We start from the raw sequence: 24,994 nt of genomic DNA on the forward strand, positions 1-24,994 counted from the left end.
GTAATCTGACCCTGCATCAGCCATCCATTGTGGGGTACATAACACTTCTAATGAGTCATTTTTCTGAACCAACGACAACTCTGGACTGGAATCAGGCAATAAACAGAAACGTGTGGTTTTGGTAGTCTTTTTTGCCAGTGGATAATTTGCTCTTACTGTTCCCTCGACCCTCTCCAAGGGTAGAATTCTCTGGATTGTTGCCTTCCAGGTTTCCTAATACCTGCTTTGATTCAGTTTGTAGAGAAATCACACCCCAAAGGTAACATGGCTCCTGCCTGTAAGCCATCAGGATCCAGGATCAGAGAGTTAAGCAAGTAAACGAAAACACCCAACATAACAACTGCTGATTTCCATTGTATGGGTGTTATCCAGGGTTTGGCTTTTGAATTGTAATATAAATGTTCCTGAAATTTCATAGAGAAAGACTTACAGAAAATAGACTGTTGCTCACAATCAAGTTAAAAAGTTGGATCAATAAGCTAACGGAGAAGAGACAAGCACGATTACTGGCCATATTGAGATTGCTGTATTTAATTCTGTCTTATTACAGTTCTAGAAGATTGTATTACATAACCGTGTTAGATGACTTTGAACAATTCTGAAAGGGATCCCATCATTATGCCGACTTTGAGTGTCTTCTGACTGTACTAGCTACGTACAGTACCTGTTTGAGTTGAGCCTATGTTTAGATGTCTGCAGACCGCTCTCATTACTATTCACATTTAATGTTTATTTATGCTAAATAAAATAGACGGTCTTGTAACTTGTGTTGAATGCCGATCAAGAATGGCACTTGACAAATTTGCGTTGCTTTGCAGTGGTATTTTGCTCAAATGTTTCTGCCAATGTTTGCTGTGGTTTTGGCTCACACATTAGCCTGACCTGGATGAACATAAGTCATTGTTTTCTGAGTGAAGGTTTTTTTCCAGCCCATTAATTTTTTACCTGTGCATAGTCTTTAGGTGACCTTTAAATCATAGCTATGGTATTTCATTATCTCAACATATATTTTTCAACTGCATAAGTAGTATTAGGGCCTTTTTTTCACTGACTGACTCTTGACTCTTTGCTACTCCTAATCTAAATCTCATGTAAATCTAAACTTGAGAGGGTCCCTGTTGTCTGACTCTATTGGTCCACTAACACAGTCTCTCTGACCTCTGACATTGGCCTTGCACTGTTGCACTACTGACCTGACTCCTCCTCCACTGCCTGTCCTGTCCTGTCCTGGTGTCCCCTGGTGTCTCCTGGTGTCTTCCTGTACTCCCTGGTGCTGGGGTATAGTAGTGACAACATGTCCATGTTTTGCTTCAGCAGTGTTGAGCTGTAGTAACTCCAACTGCGTTGTGGTGCTCACGGACTCCCAGGGTACCTTTACCTCCCCCTGCTACCCCCAAGTGTACCCCAAAAGTCAGGCCTGCAAGTGGACTCTGCAGGCCCCGGCTGGATTCATTGTGCAAATAACCTTCTTCAACTTTGATCTCGAGGAGGCCGTGGGGTGCATCTATGACCGCTTCATTGTCAACACCGGAAACCAAGATGTGAAATTTTGTGGCTTAACAGCCAACGGACTGACGCTAAACTCCACCAGCAATGTGATGGAGATGTCATTTAACTCAGACTCTAGCGTCCAAAAGAACGGATTCAATGTCAGTTACAGGCAAGGTATGTTTTTAAAGCGGCCACATTTTTACCGGTATATTTGAATGATTATGATTTTTATGTTAATTATGGTTATTATTGTTATTATGATTCTTCTTCTTGTGTTTATAGTTGGAATGTTTTTACATGACATTTTATTTTCTATTTTGAATGTGGTAGTTTAGATGTTAGTGTTTAGCCATGCTCTATGACAGTAAGCTTCAGGTATTTATAAGTAATTCCTCACGTCATTTTAGAGGAATTTCACATTACACAAGCATCAAACATACTCGCCATTATACTAACCAATCAGCAACAACATGGCTTAGGACAAACATGTCTTCCATCCATTATGCTTAAAAAAGTACACTTTTTTGTTTCTTGTTTCTGACACACGGCAGTGCTTCGACCTTTAACATACTCAGTTCCTTTTTCTCGAATACCAAAAGCGCTAATAACTCAAATGTTGTATTCTCAATATAATAGTCAGAGAAACCTATGATTTCTAATAACATTGATTGTTTTATAGTGTATAACCTATAAATGGTGTATGTTCAGTTTATATAATCCTAGTCCCGGCCTTTATCTAGGCACCACATGTAAACCCTGCACATCAAAGAGTTACAGTAAATGTAGCTCCCCCCCCCCCCCCCCCAGTAACCTTTTAAAGAGCACTAATCCATCAAAATCACTCCCAGCTTGAACAGAACCTCCGATTTACATCGAGTCCAAGTGCGAATCAAGTGTCAGGGACTGGTGCCGTAGCTGTTCAATGCTTTCACATTATTTAATAACATTTTCACAAAATTCTGGAGACCAATTTTACTGTGAGAGACCACAGGACAAAAAGTTTCAGACAGTCAAGTTGGAACATGGTATGCTTTGCAATAAGCAAGCAATCTTTCTGTTGCTGTGAAACACCAGGGAGGCCAAGGAAAACCTGCTTTGGGAGGTTTCCACAGTGCTTGGTTCTGGTTGGCTCCTTTGCCATCCACAAGCATTGGGTATCAATTTAACGTATGGCTGTCAGATGAGCTAGAGTTGTCAGCGTCTATCATTTAAATTGAATAATTCATACAGTGCATCACATGAGTCTTGTGGTCTAAGCTCCTATTGGGTTTAAACCCAATGTGATATCCCAACCGGCAGGCAACCTATTGAACTTGGCTTTCAATCTGTTGGCAGTCCAACGTCCTGCCTGGAGCCCTGGAATCATAAGACGGTGTCACAGCAAGCCCTGGCCTTTCCGTACGGCTTGCAAAGCAGATCGGAGATCAACAACACAAACAGAGCCCTGCAGGATCTATCAAAAGGGCCTCTCAACTGTGTCAAATCCTGATACCACATTCAAAGCTGAGTTTTTCCATTCCAAATTGGCTGTCACTCTGGCAGTGTGGATGGCCAACAGCAACAAACCAGAGCTTCATTAAAATGAAACGTGTCAGAAAGTATGGAATGAGCGTACAGTACATTTAAAAAGGAACAGAAAAAACTTTTTTCTTCCTTAAAAACCTAATTTATTGGTGGGAATGGGGACTGTGGAGTGATAGTTGACATTTAATCTTAGTGATAAGAGGAAGGCCTGAGATGTCACCTGCCTAACTGACACTGTTCATCCTCTGGGCTGTGGAACACTCTGCAGTCATATAACGATGATGTGGAGATGGTGCCTCATTAAATGAAAAAAAGTGAATAACCACAGACAACAGGAGAGTGACACATGAAGATTATTCAATCGGCTGGCCTATCATTTAGATGTAGTAATTTATACAGTGCCTCACATTAACTTTTATTCTCCCACACTCATCAGTCAATGAATTAGCGTATTAGTATGACTTAATTAGAGTATGACTGAATAGCAGTAATGGCCGGCATTAGTCAGGTAAATGGTGAGTTTACCTAGACATATGGATTATTAGTTGTGTCGTTATTCAGACAAGATGTTCTGTACAGTTTTTTTTAGAGCCCCTGGTTCTACTGAACATCTGACAGTCATCTAATGCAGTGGTTCTCAACTTCAATCCAGGAGACCCACAGTGCTGGTTTTTGTTCCAGCCCAGCACTAACACAACCGATTCAACTGATCAAAGGCTTAATGATTAGTTGATGACTTGATGAGGCAGGTTTTACTCTTGTATTGGAGGCAGCTCTGCCCCGCAGGAAGAATGATTGTGATCGGTTGATTCAGCAGTTTAATTAGGCCTGGAGGTGAAAACACTTTGTTCTCTAATGCTCTTCTTTCTACTTGTGTGCTGTAGTTGCCGTGCCGCTGAGGGACCAGAAGGTCATGTTGCCGAACGGCAATGGCAAAGTGGTCAAGGTCTCCAATTCAGTGACCATACCGACCCTTCAGCAGTTCACCGTGTGCTTTGAGGTAGCCCGCTCCAACCAAAAGAACAAGGAAACCATCTTCTCTTACACCCGGCAAGAGGACATCAGTGGTGATGAAGCCCTAAGTTTCGGAATGAACCAGGATGGAATGGCACTGGTCATGAGTAACGAGACATGTATGGTAGACTCTATCCTCAATCCCTCGGACTTCACCTCCACCATGAAGCCATTCTGTCTCACATGGGCCTCCACCACAGGCAAGGTGACCCTTTACTACAACAGAAACTCCCTGACCAAGACCTGCTCTAACACAAATGGGCGCTTGGTGGGGGCCGGGGGCCTCTTCAGGCTGGGGGGCAAGAATAGCTTCGATGGGACCATCTATAACTTCCGCCTGTGGGATAATGCCATGAGCTTGACACAGTTGGCCAACCTTACCTGTGACGCCGTCGGCAACATCATTGACTGGGACAACAGCTTCTGGGACATCCCCTCTTTGCTGGCACAGACGGACAGAACACTGAGCTGCAGTGAGTATCCTTTGCACACTGGTATGTTCTATTAATGATGACTGATTTCCAGTCAGCAGAACTTCAAAAGTGTTTGACTGACAGAAGTCTATATATTGTTATCAGGACAATTTCCTGGTTCATTAGTAACAGTTTGTGCAATATTATTCCAAGTGATATACTAGTTATGAGAGAGCCTAAAATGGCATCTAAATCCTAAGTAACTCAAACAGTCCAGTGTTATCCAAACTGCTCAGGAAGATGAAAGCAGCAGCAGCAGGACAAAGATATGCTCCATGTCTCTACCTTTGAAAGTATTAGGAATCTGTTTGTAGCGATAGGAGCGTAGCCACAGCGAAGGAGCCAGGGGTGTCGGGAAATGTCTGCCGATCGCCCGGTGCCCTCTAGAAAATGGTGCTGTGTGTGGTTTAGCTGTGAAAAGTACGAAGTGCAGAATCATGCATTTCTCCTACCCGTTATGAGTCTCACAGAACACACACACAGGCCCCATGGCTGAGGAAACTCTTTTTACTTAGCCCCATTCCCGAAACACTATCTGCTCGGCTACAGCTTGGGCCTGATAGTCTGTGAAAGAGAGTTTTTAAGATCAAATTGTAGGAGTTCCCTTCCCAATGCAAAGCTCCCCCTCTCACAGAGGTGCACAGAGAAAGATGTCTGTCTCTCTGAACATTCCCCTAACTCTTGTGTTAGTCTTGAAACTGCTCATGGGTGTGGATGATCTGGAACAACCAACTCTCTCTTTTGTACTCCGAGCAAGGTTTCTACATTTCACAACCCACCACACCACAGTTTGAGTTAAGATGGCTGCTGCTGCTCCAGTTCAGAATCATACATACCAGATGTTAAAACAGACAGAATCTAGCTCTACTATACTGTACACTATTTAGAAGAGGAGTAGGGTAGGCAATATACTGTTGTTCAGAAGTATATCATCTCTGGTGTATATTCAAAATGTCCTTGTGTCCTTGTTTGTCTTTACATAAACACACCTCCATGTTGCATTGTGGTCCATTAGATTTTTAAATGTTAATTCACTTATTAATAAGTACATATGTTTGTCAAGACAACAAATGCTTTGCTTTGCCCACAGGAGTTTGTATCCATGTCACTGGCTGATGCAGCTGCTGCTAGTTAAATGCCCATGGCCGACTGTTGTGATACCTACTCATGTCAAGTCTTCTGTTTACAGTCTGTTTCCCACATTGCATACACTTAACAACAGCTGTTCCATCTAGTGGTGAGTGTGCTGCTAACAACTTGATTGCTTTGTGAAAGTTGCTTGCTTGAGTGCTTAGTGCCATGGGAGATGCATGTGAAATACGGTGTTAACTAATATAACGTTTAAACTAATGGTTCCAGGAAACAGAGGGTTGCGTTAGTTATATTATGGAGGAACTTTCTACCTGGACTCTGGACGTAACATGTCAATGATAAATCAGGTCCCAGTTAGAGTCATCTACAGTCAATATGCCAAATCTGTACACAGATAGATGATTATTAGTCTTGCGTCATACATTGAAAGTCTCAACTCAAGATCAACCAGGTAAAGTTCTAAGTTATTTTTCTGCTCCCAGACTTTGTGTCGTGACAAAATGAGACTCTGCATGACGCGAGTCTGTCCCTGCTTTGAATAACAGCAATGTATCTGCCAGCCTCGTCTGTCCAGGGCTGCTAATGCAGGAAGCACTTTAAAGACCCCATGCTTACAGAGCAGACAGTGACTTCTTAGGAACTAAGATGTAACAACCAAACCCCATGTACACTGATCCACAGCTGAGCCAATGATGTTGTCAGGAGGCTGAGGGGGCCAAACCTTAGGTAGTCTGGTAGGTAATCTGATTGGTAGTCTGGTAGGTAGTCTGGTAGGTAATCTGATTGGTAGTCTGGTAGGTAATCTGATTGGTAGGTAGTCTGGTAGGTAGGTAGTCTGGTATGTAGTCTGGTTGGTAGTCTGGTTGGTAGTCTGATTGGTAGTCTGATTGGTAGTCTGGTTGGTAGTCTGGTTGGTAGTCTGGTTGGTAGTCTGATTGGTTGTCTGGTTGGTAGTCTGGTTGGCCAACAGTGTGTGGTACGTGAGGCTGTAGCTATAGTCTGTCTGGTGTAAACTAGTTCTGGGCTAATTATCAGGCTTGTGAAGAGGACTGGCCCCAGTGAAGCTCTTTGGGCTTCTTTCATCTCTCTGTAAGGTCAGTGGAGGAGTGAATGTTTGCATGGCTAAACTCTGTCAGAGATCCACTATTCACTGAGTCCTCACAGTCCTGGCCCAGGCACGATGGGGTTGTTTACTCTCGTTGGTCTACTAGTCTAGATATATGGAATAGCACTAGCCATTCATCCACATCACCTAAGGCACAAGGCTTTTTGAGTGGGAATGTTGGGTACTGACCTGGGAGTGACAAGATAGTCGTTTCTGATGTTTCATATCTATGTGGACTCAGCAGTGCATGAGGTAATTGTTGAAGACTGATTATTGGAATCCACCAGCCACCAGAACGATGGGTCAGTGGACCATAGGACAGTGTCAGTAATGACAACTCACATCCACTAACTGATATTAAACATGGCCTCTCTCTCCTCTGACATGTCATTACTTTTCATTGCCAGCGATTATCATATTGATTAGCCATGTCCATCAAGTCCAGGTGGGTCTGTCTCGCTGTGTTCTCCTCTGATCGCTCTTCTGTTTAACATCATTAGAAGATATGCGAGGGGTGCAAAACAAAGCAGCAGCATCCCTGTATCACAAAGTGCTGCATATTTTATACAAGAGAGGAAGTATTGGCGGTTGGACTGGGCACAGCTACAGAACAGTGAGGAAAATATCAAACTCCTCGCCCTTTTCAACAAGATGATAAGTAATTAGGTTTATGAAATTCCAACATTTATATGGCAGATCATTCTGATTATTTATTGACATTTCTGGGTCCCATACCAGCCTGAGAGCATGTAGCTAGCTGAGCTGAGCGGCTGCTGGGAAACTGTCAATCTTTTTACAATGGAGGTGCTTAATACCCAGCCCGAAGTCATGCCAAATATAAATGTTTGATGAATTTATAATGTGTGGGACTGTACTGAAATTAACATAATAATGCATAAACTTGTTTGTGTTCTTTTTAATCACTCACCATGGGAAATATTGTTGATTAAGGTGATTTAACATGTTTATTTCCAATCTACTTTGAAGGTACCTCTGTACCCACCAGCTGTTCCTCTCCTGGACTGGACTGCCCAGGTAGGAAACCAACGACTGTTACACATATCAATCATTTACAACAGACAGTACAATGATTATCAAGCATCACACAATAATAAATTATTAAATGTGATTGAATATTGATTAACATACTTACAGACATACCATTTGACCCTTCTTCTAGATGTTTGTGTGTAAGCTCCCTGTTATGTTTTATTCATCTTGTTTTTCTTACATATTTACATCCTGCCAGCATTTTAATAGGCACACAGTACTTCACTCTTTCTATGTCACTTTGCATTGATGGCCACGGTATCGAGTCAATGCAGATTATGACGTAATTTTTTGGAACCTCTGTGGAATCACATTAAAATGAGCGTTCCTGTCCAGTTTGACCCCATGTTTTGGATAAGATGATGCAGGGTTAATATGGCCTCTCCTTCCCATAGACATCAGCCACAGCTAGATGTTGACTTACAAGCGACACTTTCCAAAATGTCAGTTCTCATGCTGTGAGCAAATCTATTAAGCTCTGTCTATGGTGCATTTATTCAAAGGTCAACTCTTATATTCTTTGCTTATAAGAAACACCTGTAGCACTGTGCTGGAGATTCAACAAGTTGATTGGATGAAAATAAATGAGACTAGGATGAAGTCCATCAAAGAATGGCCTCTGTGGCTTGTGATGGCTTAATATAGGGTTTCACTATAGGCTGCGGGTGATTTTATTATTCGGCCGGCCAAGTTTTCTGAAGGAATTGTTTTGGGAAATATTTGGACATAAAAGACTGTAAAATCACCAGGAAATGAGCTCAACGTGATTTTAATTTAGGAAATGTGTCCAAGAATTCACATGCATAAATAGAGACATATGCGATCGTATCCCAATGTAATCAAGGTTTGATATAATTCTGTTTTTCTCAAATACTAAATCTGATTGAGATTCTTGCGGTCAATTTGCAGTGTACAAATGATTTATAACTATGTTCCAACTCCCCGATCATCTGCTCAAGGAAAAATCGACCTACGACTGAATGTAATTGGGGACCCCTGACTTCGTGTATGTTTTACAGAAGAAATAACTTTCAACTCTAAACCTGTTGATCCTATCCTGGTAGAAACCGTATGTTTACTGAGTAAATATTAAAACTGTCTTTCATAGGCGTGCTAATCATCGCTCCTAAAGCTACTGCATTACACAACTGTACAAGATTTCTCTGCATATTTGTATTTCTATTCCTTATGCTATGCTTCATTGCGCCATCAGTCATATTTTGTGGCTGGTGGATGGTGCATTTGTGTTGTCTCACTTTACATCCAATTAATGCATATGTAACCTTTCTCCATACATCCCTGCAACCAGCAACATTAACTCCTACCAGCTCATCCATTATCACCACTAACATGATTTCTACTAATTCAACAACCCACGGTAAGCATCCATCCCTCCTTCACATTGTTTGTAAAGAGCACATGTTATTTTCAGCCTATCTGTTGTTATGAAGGTAAGCCAATACGATCTACTTAAAGCTAGAATCCTTAGTTTGGACTTTTTTGGACGTATAAATGAATGATACAGACCCATTGATTCTTGAAGAAAATAACTTAGAAATGCCTCAAATATCGTACGCCATCAGAATCCAAAATGTAAGCTTATTTTACTCCAATGTTTGTAAACAATGTAAATGTAAACACTGTATAGCCCCAAAACATGATTGAAACTATAATCTTGATATCATGGATAATCAGTCCTTGCATTCATAGCTCTGTCTATGAATTTGAGAGTGATTACATTTCTCCAGGCCCATCCCTCAGCTTTTTACCAAAACAGAGGCGGGTTGATGGCTTTGTTATTGTTTTAATTAAGGACTCTAGCTTTAATGCAGTTTGCAGCTGATGGATCACCCCTGTTTTAATCAATATGTAAAATGTCCACTGACTGACTTAGGGGATATTTACATGTGGCCCATTAAACTAGAGAGATTTAGGTCTTATCCCAAAGTCTCTGTGATTGCTCTCATGGTTCCCTCTCAAATACCACACAGCCAATTCCAATCTATTAAACCCACATAATACTGAATCCGCTGTTTGAGGAATGGAGGTGCATTCACATAAACTTCTATCTAATCTAAGAAAATGTGTTGATGAAGGAAGTTTAGGATTTGATTAACTGTCAATGGCTCATATGAAATGCTTGGTTAATTTCTGAAATGAAATTAATTTCCCAGCCCAAATAAATAAATAGATTTGTGAAAGGCAGCCACCAGTTTTAGCAAGTAGGATTCTGTAATGAGGGAAGACTCTTATTAAACATGAAAGATGAAGACATGAAGAACAGCTGTGTTTGAATTATTTGGCAGTTTGGTGGGTTGCAGGCCATGCAGTAGGTAAACACCATGTGTCTGATACTGTACTTCAGTGGAGGCTTGTGGGAGGAGCTATAGGAGGGCAGGCTCATTGTAACGGCTGGAATGGAATAAATGGAATGGTATCAAACACATAAAACATATGGAAACCACATGTTTGACTCCGTTCCAAAAAACTCCATTGCTGCCTTTACAATGAGCCTGTCTTCCTATAGCTCCTCCCACCAGCCTCTACTGCTGTACTTCCTACCTAATGGGTTTGATGCAGGAGACATTTCATCTCCATCTTTTTCTTATCTGACAGTCAAATAACCCTTTTGGAACCCTTTTTAAATAAAGGTTAAATAAAAATGTTAAAAAATGACCAACTCATACCCATCTACGTCTATGATCTCAACCTCAGCGCTCAATACTTCACCATCCTTTATTCACCTCATACTGTCTGCTGTCCATCACCAGTTCTCTCTGCTACCACTTCATCTGCCACCACTACTAGCATGCCTCTAACTACCAGCTCAACAACTGGTAAGGCCATCTTTACTTCTCAACATTATTTTCCCTCTAAGAGATGAGAGCCTCAACCATTAACCTCTTTGTTATTATACCCTCCTTTTGCTGTCTTGTGCTGTTAATGTCACCAGTTCAGACCACTACCCCACCCACTACTGCAGCTACAACTAATGTTCCAACATTACCCAGCACAACCACTGGTAAGGTATCTCTCCCAATGGAACTGATCGCGGTTTATGCAAATTGTATCTGATTATAGTTATAGTGCAAATTGCATTTTTCTGAATGTGTTACTTATAAGGCCTTTATAAACACTTCAATTTGGTACATCCATATAATATGTCTATGTAGTTTAGTCTGATTTCCCTCTCAGAACATTTAGAAAATACATGACATTTGGCAGTCACTACATTGTCATTTACTTTCAGGAAAAAAGGTCAAGCTGAGAGATCTTGCCAGTGATGTTGTAAATGGCATGGCCACGTGTTGACCCATATAACCCCATGCATACTCTCTAGTGCATTGCTTATTGTTTGTGTGTGTGTGTTCATTTCACTCTTTCAAACAATTTAGTTCACATTTGCTGTCCTTGTCACCAGTTACTCAAACCATTATCCCATCTGCAGCAGCCGCTACTAACACAACTCTATTCTACAGCACAACCAATGGTAAGATGTCTATTTGTTTTTTCTTGTTTTGTACTCGGCTTGTTGCAGGTTTCTTTATGTGTCGGAAATGGATTTGAAAGCAGTGCTATCCTTGACCAACTTGGAACTTTCCACATGGATTTAAGCTGGGAAAGCAATTGTCATGGCTTCTCAGTGGGAGTATGTTTTCCCATATAGCTTCCTTTTAACAATGGACTCAGCAGTGAATACTGTCTAAGTGGTTCTTGACATTTTGAAAACACCTATAGTAGCCCTGTATTGTGTGTTTTGCCATTATTGCCTTCCATTTTATTTTTTACCAATTCTTTTGACAATTTTCCACCCATGTTCTTTCTACCAGCACCGACAGCTTCTGCTACTACTATTGTTTCAAACCCAGCTACGACTAACTCACCTACCACTAACAACACAGTGCATGGTAAGACAGCCTACTTTCCCTTTTTGCCTGTTAGTGACTAAAGACTGATTGGGGAGAATTCAATATCAACTGTCTATTTTGTTCCCTTTTGTCTCTTAATTGTGAATTTCATTTTCTATCCCTTACTCTTACTAACAGTGACAAATCCTCCCCTATTATCCCTTACTACTACTAACACAGCAGCTAACATCACTACTACTACTAACACACCAGCTAACATCACTACTACTACTAACACAGCAGCTAACATCACTACTACTACTAACACACCAGCTAACATCACTACTACTACTAACACACCAGCTAACATCACTACTACTACTAACACACCAGCTAACATCACTACTACTACTAACACACCAGCTAACATCACTACTACTACTAACACACCAGCTAACATCACTACTACTACTAACACAGCAGCTAACATCACTACTACTACTAACACACCAGCTAACATCACTACTACTACTAACACACCAGCTAACATCACTACTACTACTAACACACCAGCTAACATCACTACTACTACTAACACACCAGCTAACATCACTACTACTACTAACACACCAGCTAACATCACTACTACTACTAACACACCAGCTAACATCACTACTACTACTAACACACCAGCTAACATCACTACTACTACTAACACACCAGCTAACATCACTACTACTACTAACACACCAGCTAACATCACTACTACTACTAACACAGCAGCTAACATCACTACTACTACTAACACAGCAGCTAACATCACTACTACTACTAACACAGCAGCTAACATCACTACTACTACTAACACAGCAGCTAACATCACTACTACTACTAACACAGCAGCTAACATCACTACTACTACTAACACAGCAGCTAACATCACTACTACTACTAACACAGCAGCTAACATCACTACTACTACTAACACAGCAGCTAACATCACTACTACTACTAACACACCAGCTAACATCACTACTACTACTAACACACCAGCTAACATCACTACTACTACTAACACACCAGCTAACATCACTACTACTACTAACACAGCAGCTAACATCACTACTACTACTAACACACCAGCTAACATCACTACTACTACTAACACAGCAGCTAACATCACTACTACTACTAACACAGCAGCTAACATCACTACTACTACTAACACAGCAGCTAACATCACTACTACTACTAACACAGCAGCTAACATCACTACTACTACTAACACAGCAGCTAACATCACTACTACTACTAACACAGCAGCTAACATCACTACTACTACTAACACACCAGCTAACATCACTACTACTACTAGCACACCAGCTAACATCACTACTACTACTAGCACAGCAGCTAACATCACTACTACTACTAACACACCAGCTAACATCACTACTACTACTAACACAGCAGCTAACATCACTACTACTACTAGCACAGCAGCTAACATCACTACTACTACTAACACACCAGCTAACATCACTACTACTACTAACACACCAGCTAACATCACTACTACTACTAACACACCAGCTAACATCACTACTACTACTAACACACCAGCTAACATCACTACTACTACTAACACACCAGCTAACATCACTACTACTACTAACACACCAGCTAACATCACTACTACTCCGAGTAAGACACATCTGCTGCTCCTTGTCTGGCTGTTTGTTCTAAGGCTTTGCAGAAAAAAAGTATACTGTATACCTTTGTTCAGTACACCTTGCCTCTATCACTGTAACTTTCAAGCACTTTGTGCAAACAGATCTCAAAGTGTAGTCTGAAGACATGGGGCCTCTATTTTTCTATGTTTGGCATCCAAATGACTAATTACTAATATAATCAAGGTAGACTAGCCGTCACAAGGTTTTAGGACGTGTTTATAAAGGTTTCAGAAGTAGTTACTATACACAACTTTAAAATGAGACACTTGACTAATCACATACTATTTCTATTTTCCACTTCTTCAGTAGTTGAAGCTTTTACTTTGTTCTTGGTTTCTTCTACTATCATGTCCTCTGTCATTGCTCAGATTCCGCTCAGCTGGGTAAAACATACACTTAGGAAATCTTGAGAGGCTCTCCTTGCTGACTTAGTTGTGCTGTCACTCTTGCTAACATTGTCTGAAGCCACTACTACACCACCGTCCTCGACTAACCTGTCTTCTACTGTCTTGTCCACCAACATCATTACCCTGGGTAAGACACACACTTCACATCTCCTTGACTTGTTTGTAGTGCGACGTAGCAGCTTCCTTTGGCAAACTGTTCTCTCTCTCGGCCTGCTTCCACCTGTCTGCTTGCCTCTCACTCTCACTCTATCCTGTCCTCAGCCAAAATGCATTTGACAATATCTGTATATTTTCTGTCAACTCAAAATGAAGGTCTAGTTAACTGCCATAAATCTAGGTGATCCTAATATTGTATTCTTCCATACAGCGGCTACTATTTTGTATTTGTTTATTCAGCTACAGTATATGCTGGATGTCAGTATGTATTTAAAATATGTAACCTTGACTCCTCTGTTTTTACATTGACTGGACTGGTGCGCCACAGACAAGGAGAGAACAGTGTATCTGTGGTCTGTGCTCTGGCTCACCCCCTGGCCAGTGGCCTCCTCCACCACCACCACCACCCCCCACACCAGGCCTTACGTCCTGCCTGGCCCCCACAGCTCTAAAACCTCACTGGGCTACATCTCCACCCCCCTCTTCTGGCCCGTGAGGAAGAAACCTGAGGCCACCATCAGACCCATCCTCTATCCGACCAAGCCTCCTCCTGTACCCAAGGTGATCACAACAACAACAGCGCTGGTGGCCAGTAAGACATGCTGTATTCAGGGCCACGACCAGTCCCCAGGGGTTGTTCCCAGGGCGACCGGTGGATGTTGGGAACAGTAGTGATGAGGAGGACCTGGAATCTTTCCCAGCAGCGGCATCACTCAGCAACCGTAAGAAGAGAAATCCCATGGCCCCCACCGCTGGGTGCCACTGAGTCCCAGCAGAGAGAACAGCAGCAGCACTGTGAACTGGACTGAGCCCCTGGTGGAGGACACATCAGGCTTTGAGCCATTCATTTACGACCTGGACCTAGGGGACAACCCCTTCAGCCTCTTCCAATATGACTCACCCTACTCCCTGGATGAAGGCCTGGCTCTGGCCGCCTCTGGCCCACACAACCTTTCCCATGCTGGGGCTGGAGTCAGCACTGAGGGCCCGGACCGTGTGACTATGGGCAGCCCTGTTACCGCCGGGGGAGGAGGGGAACATTTACACAATCAATCAGAGCCCAGTTTGCCCTGGGAGGCGTTGGCAGGAGGCACTCTGGCAGAGGCTGGAGGAGAGGCTGGGACTGGGGAGCAGGGTAGAGTGGTGGCAGCACACAGCAGCTGGACTCAAATCCCTCCTTTCAGCACGGCTCTAGAGAAGACAGGTGTGCAAATGGATCAGGCCCGGCCAAGCAGCGGCTTCAGTGAGCAAACAGCAGAGAGAACCACTCAGTCCCTCTCAAACATCGCCACACAGTCTCCTTCATTATTAACAATAGCAGAGCTCAGAGTCTCTATGAGGGTCGAGATGATCTCTGAAAGTAATCTCACAGTGGAGATCTCCAGACCAACAGTCTACTACACCCTAACCTACACCCATACCTACCGTGTCTACTACACTGCAGCACCTCCAGCCTCCAGATAGCTTATGGGCAGCTGTGATTACAGATTTATCGGCCCCTAACTCCCTCCACTCCAACCATACCTCTCCCTACCCTGCGTTCTCCTCCTTACCCATCCACAGGATGGAACAAGGTGATGTTAGTCATTCAGGACACGTCAGGCTAGCTGCCACTGAGACAGACCCGGTGCTCTTGGAGAGTTCACAGGCGAGTGTGCTGCAGCCTTCAATGGAAGTTCAAAGTGATTTATTGATGCGGGAGGGCACAAGGCCCAGTCCACTGTCTCCGTCAGTCCTTAAAACAGCTCTAACACCTGTCCTTGAGGAAACACATCTCTCTTCCTCTGACAAACACCACAGTGACCTGGTTTTACCCTCTTTATTTCTTATGTTTTAAATTTCACCTTTATTTAACCAGGTAGACCAGTTGAGAACAAGTTCTCATTTACAACTGCGACCTGGCCAAGATAAAGCAAAGCAGTGTGACACAGACAACAACACAGAGTTACACATGGAATAAACAATAAACAAGGCAATGACACAGTAGAAAAAAAAGAAAGTCTATATACAGTGTGTGCAAAAGGCATGAGGAGGTAGGCAATAAATAGGCCATAGTAGCGAAGAATTACAATTTAACTAAATTACAGATTAACAGAATTTTAAATTACAGATTAACACTGGAGTGATAAATGAGCAGATAATGATGTGCAAGTAGAGATACTGGTGTGCAAAAGAGCAGAAAAGTAAATAAAAACAGTATGGGGATGAGGTAGGTAGATTTGGTGGGCTATTTACAGATGGACTATGTACAGCTGCAGCGATCGGTTAGCTGCTCAGATAGCTGATGTTTAAAGTTGGTGAGGGAAATAAAAGTCTCCAGCTTCAACGATTTTTGCAATTCATTCCAGTCACTGGCAGCAGAGAACTGGAAGGAAAGGTGGCCAAATGAGGTGTTGGCTTTGGGGATGATCAGTGAGATATACCTGCAGGAACGTGTGCTACGGGTGGGTGTTGGTATCGTGACCAGTGAACTGAGATAAGGCGGAGCTTTACTGAGCATAGACTTATAGATGACCTGGAGCCAGTGGTTCTGGCGACGAATATGTAGCGAGGGCCAGCCGACTAGAGCATACAGGTCGCAGTGATGTGTGGTTTAAGGTGATTTGAGGAATCAGTATAGTTCCTTCTCAACTAACTCTCATCCTGTGGACAGTAGGGTAGCCAGTATGGTACTAAGTGAGAGTATTGCCAGTGAATGAGGGGATAAGGTTAGATTCACCTCTGGCTCTGGAGCAATCGTCAAATGTATGAACAGTGTGTCAGACAGCAGTATGTTGGGCAGCACAGAGAGGAAAGAGGGCTTTTATCCACTCAGTTCTAATCTGAGAGGTTTGTCACGTACATCCCATCTATCTATCACTCCTATCACAGAACAACCACACCACCAGGCGCTCCTCCCAGCCACCATGACAGACGAATGGGCCTCCTCTCAGTCCTCACCTCCTAATACAATCTCCCCAAGCAGACTGGAGTGGATGGATGTATTGCCCACCAGGTTCAGCTTGGTCTCTCTCAGCTCTGACCCCCTGTCTGAGACAGCCTTGCCAGAGAAGCTTCATATCACCAATTTTACTGAATGGGAAAGTAAAGATGGGATGGAGAGACACTCGGCTCCAGAGTAAGGAGAGGAAGTCCACGTCACCCGTAAGTGGCTCTTCCTCCTCTCCATCTCCGATCTCTCTCTTCCGCCCCAGCACGCAGAGCAACCCGTCTGTATCCCAGCTTGGACACCATGGGACCTTACACAACTATGATGATGGATCTGAATATGTCTCCCAGACCAGCCATCTCCTCCTCCATGCTAGCCCCCTCTCCCTCTCCAGCTCTGCCAACGCCATACATCAGCAGAACATCGTCAGAATATGGCAGCGTCGTTACCCATGAACCCCAGCGGCAGGCATATATTCATGAATTAGGCTGGTCACGGCCGGTCAGCGGTCTTGGTTGTGTGATTCACACAGACACACGCTCTCCGCCATGACCTCCAGGTCAGATCAGCTCATGTCAGATGCTTCTGAATCTCCTGTATTCCACAGACCGATGACAACAAACGCTCCTCGTATTGGAGAGCTGGCGCCTCACTGCCCACCCGACCAATGGCTGCATTCCGACAATCCTCTACACTCACTGGCAGCCAGTCAGAGCACACTCAGCCTGCTGGAACTGATGGAACACTGGCCTGGCCTGAAGAGAGCAGAGAGAACACAGCATTGACCGCTTCCCCAGACATACAGCTCACTGCTGCTGCCTCTGGTAACCTCACCAATAGGGCTGCAATTATACAGCCCACCACTGTTACCACAATTATCCAGCCTCATTCTGCCTCAAACACACAGTCTGCCACATACACACAACTCAGCACTGCCAACAAACAGCCAACTGTTTCTCCAAATATCCAGTTCACCGATACCCTCACCAACCAGCCTCTTACGGCCCTAAACACCTACCCTGCTGGAGCTGGCCTTGTATCAGTCCCCTTCAGGGCCAACCACAGTGAGGACACACAGGGTAATAGACATGGACCGGCCCTCATCCAACACACACCCTCCACTGCTGCAAGCACGTCAGTAAGCAGATTGGGCCCTGGCAACAATGTGTCTGTGAATCAGAGCACCGTCACAGACAGAGAGACACAGACCATTCCCATGCCACTAGCCGTCATTGACGTGGATCATCAGTCTTTTGTTCCTACAGAGAGCCCCTACTTTCCTCTTACCACTCCACATGAAGTGCTGAATGCAGGCAGTGGCACGGTGTCCACCACATACGCCATCGCACGTACCACAGCCTGCATCACGGGCACCCTTGTTCTCGCTCCATGCCATTGTAAAGCTCGCTTTAATTTTTTATGTCTGTGTGGACTTGAACTGGGAACAGTATGTTTGGCAATAACAACTTATACAGTGTGAGAGTATTCGAAGAGTATTCAGACCCCTGTAACATTTTGTTATGTTACAGCGTTATTCTAAAATTGATTAAATAAAAAAAATATCCTCAGTACTCTACACACAATATCCCATAATGACAAAATGTAAACAGGTTTTTACAAATTTTTGAAAATGTATTACAAATAAAAAACAGAAATACCTTATTAAGTATTTATACCCTTTGCTATGAGACTCGAAATTGTGCTCAGGTGCATCCTGTTTCCATTGATCATCCTTGAGATGTTTCTACAACTTGATTGGAGTCCACCTGTGATAAATTCAATTGGTTGGACATAATTTGGAAAAATACACACCTGTCTATATAAGGTCCCACAGTTGTCAGAGCAAAAACCAAGCCATGAGAAGAAGGAAGAAGGAATTGTTCGTAGAGCTCTGAGACAGGATTGTGTCGAGGCACAGATCTGGGGAAGGGTACCAAAACATTTTCTGCATCATTGAAGGTCCCCAAGAACACAGTGGCCTCCATCATTCTTAAATGGAAGAGGTTTGGAACCAAGACTCTTCCTAGAGCTGGCCGCCCGGCCAAACTGAGCAATCGGGTGAGAAGGGCCTTGGTCAGGGAGGTGACCAAGAACCTGATGGTCACTCTGACAGAGCTCCAGAGTTCCTCTGTGGAGATGGAAGAACATTCCAGAAAGACAACCATCTCTGTAGCACTCCACCAATCAGGCCTTTATGGTAGAGTGGCCAGACGGAAGCCACTCCTCGGTAAAAGGCACATGGTTGCCCGCTTGGAGTTTTCCAAAAGGCACCTAAAGACTCACAGACCATGAAAAACAAGACTCTCTGGTCTGATGAAACCAAGATTTAACTATTTGGCCTGAATGCCAAGCGTCACGTCTGGAGGAATCCTGGCACCATCCCTACGGTGAAGCATGGTGGTGGCATTATCATGCTGTGGGGAGGTTTTTCAGCGGCAGGGACTGGGAGACGAGTCAGGATCGAGGCAAAGATGAACGGAGCAAAGTACAGAGAGATCCTTGATGAAAACCTGCTCCAGAGTGCTCAGGACCTCAGACTAGGGTGAAGGTTCACCTTCCAACAGGACAATGACCCTAAGCACACAGCCAAGACAACACATGAGTGGCATCGGGACAAGTCTCTGAATGTCCTTGAGCAGCCCAGCCAGAGCCCGGACTTGAACCCAATCTCTGGAGAGACCTGAAAATAGTTGTGAGTGCAACACTCCCCATCCAACCTGACAGAGTTTGAGAGGATCTGCAGAGAAGAATAGGAGAAACTCCCAAAATACAGGTGTGCCAAGCTTGTAGCGTCATACCCAAGAAAACTCGAGGCTGTAATTGCTGCCAACGGTGCTTCAACAAAGTACTGAGGAAGGGTCTGAATACTTATGTTAATGTGATATTTCCAATTTCTAAAAAACTGTTTTTGCTTTGTCATTATGGGGTATTGTATGTAGATTGATGAGGGGAAAAAACGATTTAATCAATTTTAGAGTAAGGCTGTAACATAACAAAATGTGGAGAAAGTCAAGAGGTCTGAATACTTTCTGAAGCACTATATGTAGAAACATAAAGATAGAGAGCCTCTTTTTCTGACTTTTAGCTGTCAGAGCAGCTGTATACAGCCCATCTGTAAATAGCCCATCCAACCAACTACCTACCTCATCCCCATATATATATTTTTTTTCACACCGGTATTTTCTACTTGCACATTCTCATTTGCACATGTATCACTCCAGTGTAAATTGCTCAATTGTAATTACTTTGCAGACTATTGGCCTATTTATTGCCTTACCTCCTTACTTCATTTTGCACACACTGTACACAGATTTTTCTATTGTGTTATTGACTGTACGTTTGTTTATCCCATGTGTAAATCTGTGTTGTTGTTTTTGTCGCACTGCTTTGCTTTATCTTGGCCAGGTCACAGTTGTAAATAAGAACTTGTTCTCAACTGGCCTACCTGGTTAAATAAAGGTGAAATAAATAAATAAATGTATCTCTGCTTTGAATGCTACTGTAGTAGTGGTGGGATGAGGTTGACAGAGGAAAACTGGTGAAAATCAGGCGTCCTATTGGAGGAGGTTGATGATTGAGGTTGTGTTGTGATTTTGGACGGGCCGTAGAACATTAACATTGGAGTGTACTGTAGGTGACCAATCACTGAACTCTAGAATGGCCTCTTCTCTGCTGATGGGGCCCACCTCTCATCTTGTGATTTCAAGTTTTTAAATCATACATGTTTTTTGGGAGACTTCCAATACTGTTATCATTTGATTTTAGAGCAAATAACTGCTCCTCTAAATGTAATCTGTTATTGCTCTACGATAGTAAATCGATGAAAAAAGAACACTCTTGATCAACAAAGATAAATATACATATCTTTTGGATACTTCAGAACTTTCTGACGTGACCTACCTACCGAATCTCTAATTACTGGAGTCTCCTAAGAAAAGTTTTGATATGGATTAGAAACAGCATTGTACTGTACTTAGATCAGCAGTAACAACAGAAGAGGCTTGGGAGCCATCTTGTGATGGCTGTGAGGCATAGCAGCAGATCACCAACACGGTCAAACAGAGTGATGTACTACACGGTACATGCTCTAATTTACAATCAATAATTTGGGCACTGAATACAGATCAGTCATATAATGGCATGTACACTATATCTATTAGTTCTATTTTGATTACTGTCATCTAGGATGATAACAGAGTATTTTAATTTAGCCTCTTCCTTATGAAAACCCCCCCACATTTTTTATTCTGTGGAGGAGCAGCTTGTCAACATCATTTGTCATATGAAATTGGATTTTACTTAACTCAATTGTGCCTCAACCCTTGCACTCCTGCTATGCAGCACAGACACGTGTTCCATTGCGAGTTGTAAATGAACTGCGTCAAATATAGATTGATGTGTTTTCTTTTCAATTGCAGAGGGTCTTTTCTACAGGATCTCCTTTCTTGTCAATGACAAGGAGGCCGAAGTAAGAGAGTCTGATGTTGAGAAAACTGTTGCACAATGGGTAAGGCTTCTGGTCATGTTCAATTCATCTTGTATCAAATCATCAATAGAATACAAGATGAACTGAATGAATTACATTTACATTTAGCAGACGCTCTTATCCAGAGTTAGTGCATTACAATTAGTGCATCTTAAGATGGCTAAGTGAGAACTTCACTGTTTTACATGTTCATTTACAGCTCAATCAAACGTTCCAAAACTGGACAGACATGGTCTATGTCGCTAATGTCAGGTAAGCAATTAGATCTTTGTACCATCATAAAATGCAGCTCCATGTCCATTCAAATGTATTTTTCTTTAGAGCTGTATTACAGGTCAATAATGATGATCACCCTCCATTTCCTTTTTATCTTGTTCCCAGTGTCCAGCCTAGCAGTGACTTACAGCTGAAGAGTAAAAGGTAAAGACAATATTTAATATGGCATACTGTAGTAGGTAGGGAGTTGTTCCTGACCACATCACGTGACTCGGGAAAACTCTGTGCCCTTACAACCCTAATCCTAAAAGAAGAATGGTAATTCACTAGGTCTGCCTTTTCATGTGAATTAAGTATCCTGCTACTCTTCTTCCCTCTTCATTCTTCCCCACCCGTCCTCCTCTTCCTTCTCCCCCCTCCAGATACACCTGCCAGGCCCTGCTGGTCTACAAGACCACCACCAACGTGACCCTGGTAGAAGCTGCCATCTTCACCAGGTTGGGCAGAAGCGTCGCCGTGCAGTCTGTCGGTAGGACATGATCTCACCCAGACCCGTTTAAATCACTTCAATGCCTCCCTTCTTACTGCAGGAAGTGACTGGGGCACCGATCCTCGCCAAGATCACAAAAACATGACCCTCACACAGCCCAGAGAAAGAACCCAATTTCACAACGCACGGTCACACCGACTTTAAAGCGCCTCCTAATTAGATTAGGTTTGAAATGTGAATGCCTCGAAGGTTTCTGAACGTCCTATTGTAGTCATTGGATCTTAGTATATTGCTGGTGTGCAGTGTTAAAAATGTTCTGCTGCATGCTTTTCTCTGTCATTCAGAGAACTGCACGAGGGAAACTCCCCTCCATTACATCTGGCCAGAGAGCAGACCAACGGTCACTCAGTACATCCCCTGTTTCCCCAACAAAGACCAGACTGCATCCAGAACATGGTGAGACTGACACATTCACTGTATCAAATTATGTCCTATCTTTATACAAACAATTAGCAAGTTCATTTTCATTTCCAGGAATATTACATCACCCATTCCCAGGGATATCAGTGGGATGTTAATGGGATATCAATGGGATATCCGTCTGCTTTAAAAAGATCTAAGAACTTGAATTTACTGATATTCTGACAATGAATGCATTCATTTGTTGGGGTAAATTATCTTTCCTCAAAATACCAGATTGCATTCTGTGTTTGTTTATCCCCAGTGAGATCAGCCCCCTGAATTACACAGCGTTTTGGGGCGCCCCAGACCTCAGGAATTGCATTGATATCGGTACCATCAAAGTGTCAGCAGGTAGGCCACAGACATCTTCACGCTCTCTCAAATCACTTTAATGACTCCACAGCAGATGAAATCCAAACGGCTGCCCGAATGAAAACTTGAGATGTATTTGATCTCAACACGCTGCTCTTAGAGACATAGAGGGACAGAGATGCCCACTGAGATGCAATTTTAGAGATAAAACGTGTGTAAACGACATCACCATGGCAGACAGTGGGCAGTCATCAGACAACTGATAATACGTGTCTATTGACAGCCCAAGGAGAGCTCTCTAGTTGTTTATCCGTCTCCCTTCTAACTGTCTCCGAACAGAGAATGCTGCCGAAGTCGCCGTCCAGCTTGATGACATCACCAACAACGAGCTCTCCACAGACGAGGTGTTCAAGGTGGCGAGAAAGGTTAATGAGCTGGTGAAAGTGGCCAAGATCAACACCCCTCTGGCCAAAACCGTAGTTAGCATCCTCTCTAACGTGATGACCAGCTCTGTGTCAGCCCTGACTGCAGCCTCGGAGTGGTAAGATACTCCTCTCTGCTCCCATTGCGATTGTCTTTCCTTTCTTCAGAACCCACCTCTTACTGTGTGTCCAGCATGCTAGGAGGGATACATACATGAGTGATGACTATATCTCGCAGGTAGATCTACTGTATGGGGTCTGTGTGGTCTCTTTGTACCAAAGTACTGTGATACACTAGTGAAAGTCAATTTTTGTGATAACCCCTAAATGTCTCTCTATCTATGTGTAGCACATTGAAGACGGTGGATGAGCTGGTTCAGAAGATAGAGTTTGATGGGCCTACAGAAAACATAACCTCGAAAAATCTGGCTCTGGGAATTTCAGCCCTCAACTACAGCAAGTTCAATGGGACCTCCTTCAGTGCCTTCATACACCCCAACACCACAGACCTCCAGGTACTCACTAAACAGTTAGGGTCAGTGTTATACACAAGAGTTATAAAGACATCAGTATTATCTGCTGCACTGTACTGTATTTTGATAATAAACTCATTCCACATAGGTACAAAATGTTTTTTCTGTTACCACCCAGTTGATGATATTTTATTCCTACTATATATACGGGGACTCCTTGCTCTGCTGTGCACAAAGCTCATAACATCCATACCTGCCGGTTGTTGTTTCATTCACAGTCAATGTGCCCTGAGAGTAAATAGGGGTTGATATGCCCCACCACTACTCCTACTGTGTGTGTGAGCCAGTCAGGCAGTCAGGCAGTCAGCCAGTCAGCCAGTCAGCCAGTCAGCCAGTCAGCCAGTCAGCCAGTCAGCCAGTCCACCAGTCAGCCAGTCAACCAGTCAGCCGGGGCTTCCAGGAAAGCCTTCCTGTGGAAACTCTCATTCAGTGTTAAAGGTGACTCACAACCCATCAGACCTGTTGAGTCCATGTAACATAAATGGGAGGATGTATATTTGTTTAAGTCATTAACAGTATTTTCTGTACATTCATAACCTTGTGCTGCACATGGAGTCCTGTCATTCAGAATAATGCAAGGATCATAGAGTTAAGCAGATATGATTCAGCTGACTAACAAGCAAGCCGAGTTCACCACAGCCTTCCCTCTCTCTTGATTTCCTGTGTTGTCACTTTGGTTCACGTGTTTTACCCTATGCCTTTGCCTTACGTGCCAATGCTGTGTCAATACTATGCTAATGCTGTGCTGGTGTTGTGCCAGTGCTGTGCCAGCAGAAAGGGCACACTTTAATCATACTCCACCACATGTTGTGGATCATGTAAATGATGTGACAAGGCACGTGTGGTGGCATGTCAGGGCACGGGGACGCCAGGGGTTTGGAAAGGACCTCCAGATGGTACAGCAGGGGACTCGTTATATAATCAGCATATTGGTCAGAAGGCACCTGTCTACATTGGCAAATCAAATACTGTCACATAGGATTGTCTATTGTAAAGCCAATGGTCTAACTAGCTTCTCCCCCACCAGGTTTCCTTTAGGTCGGATCAGCTGAACCCCCTGGCTCAGGTCACACTGCCAGCTACACTGCTCAACAACCTGACCCTGACCAATGCTGAGATTGCTGCTGTCTCCAGGATCAACTTCATGTTCTTCCGGAAAACAGGACTATTCCAGGTTTATACGTCTTTTTAGATGGAATGTATCTGATTTAGTGTCCTTTCAGCAAATACCGGTATGTTTTCTCTTCGCAC

At 43.3% G+C, this 24,994-nt stretch overlaps 1 protein-coding gene across 9 annotated transcripts in view; it reads left to right on the forward strand.

Moving 5' to 3' along the window:
- Positions 1–24,994, forward strand: part of adgrg6 (adhesion G protein-coupled receptor G6) — a 53,389-nt gene that overhangs the window by 17,458 nt on the left and 10,937 nt on the right. For 2 of the 9 annotated variants that reach the window (XM_071370237.1, XM_071370240.1), the window contains exons 3-19: positions 1,315–1,665; positions 3,900–4,502; positions 5,692–5,739; positions 7,687–7,734; positions 9,059–9,127; positions 10,521–10,586; positions 10,703–10,771; positions 11,171–11,239; positions 21,241–21,329; positions 21,508–21,560; positions 21,690–21,728; positions 21,947–22,053; positions 22,359–22,470; positions 22,739–22,827; positions 23,128–23,329; positions 23,560–23,725; positions 24,771–24,917. In XM_071370237.1, coding sequence (XP_071226338.1) covers positions 1,315–1,665; positions 3,900–4,502; positions 5,692–5,739; positions 7,687–7,734; positions 9,059–9,127; positions 10,521–10,586; positions 10,703–10,771; positions 11,171–11,239; positions 21,241–21,329; positions 21,508–21,560; positions 21,690–21,728; positions 21,947–22,053; positions 22,359–22,470; positions 22,739–22,827; positions 23,128–23,329; positions 23,560–23,725; positions 24,771–24,917 — 2,327 coding nt within the window. The remainder of the gene's footprint in view (positions 1–1,314; positions 1,666–3,899; positions 4,503–5,691; positions 5,740–7,686; positions 7,735–9,058; positions 9,128–10,520; positions 10,587–10,702; positions 10,772–11,170; positions 11,240–21,240; positions 21,330–21,507; positions 21,561–21,689; positions 21,729–21,946; positions 22,054–22,358; positions 22,471–22,738; positions 22,828–23,127; positions 23,330–23,559; positions 23,726–24,770; positions 24,918–24,994) is intronic. The other 7 variants (XM_071370238.1, XM_071370239.1, XM_071370245.1 and 4 more) reach the window with 7 other exon arrangements.

This window comes from Salvelinus alpinus, chromosome 27 (assembly GCF_045679555.1).
Source record: "Salvelinus alpinus chromosome 27, SLU_Salpinus.1, whole genome shotgun sequence".
Lineage (NCBI taxonomy): Eukaryota > Metazoa > Chordata > Actinopteri > Salmoniformes > Salmonidae > Salvelinus > Salvelinus alpinus.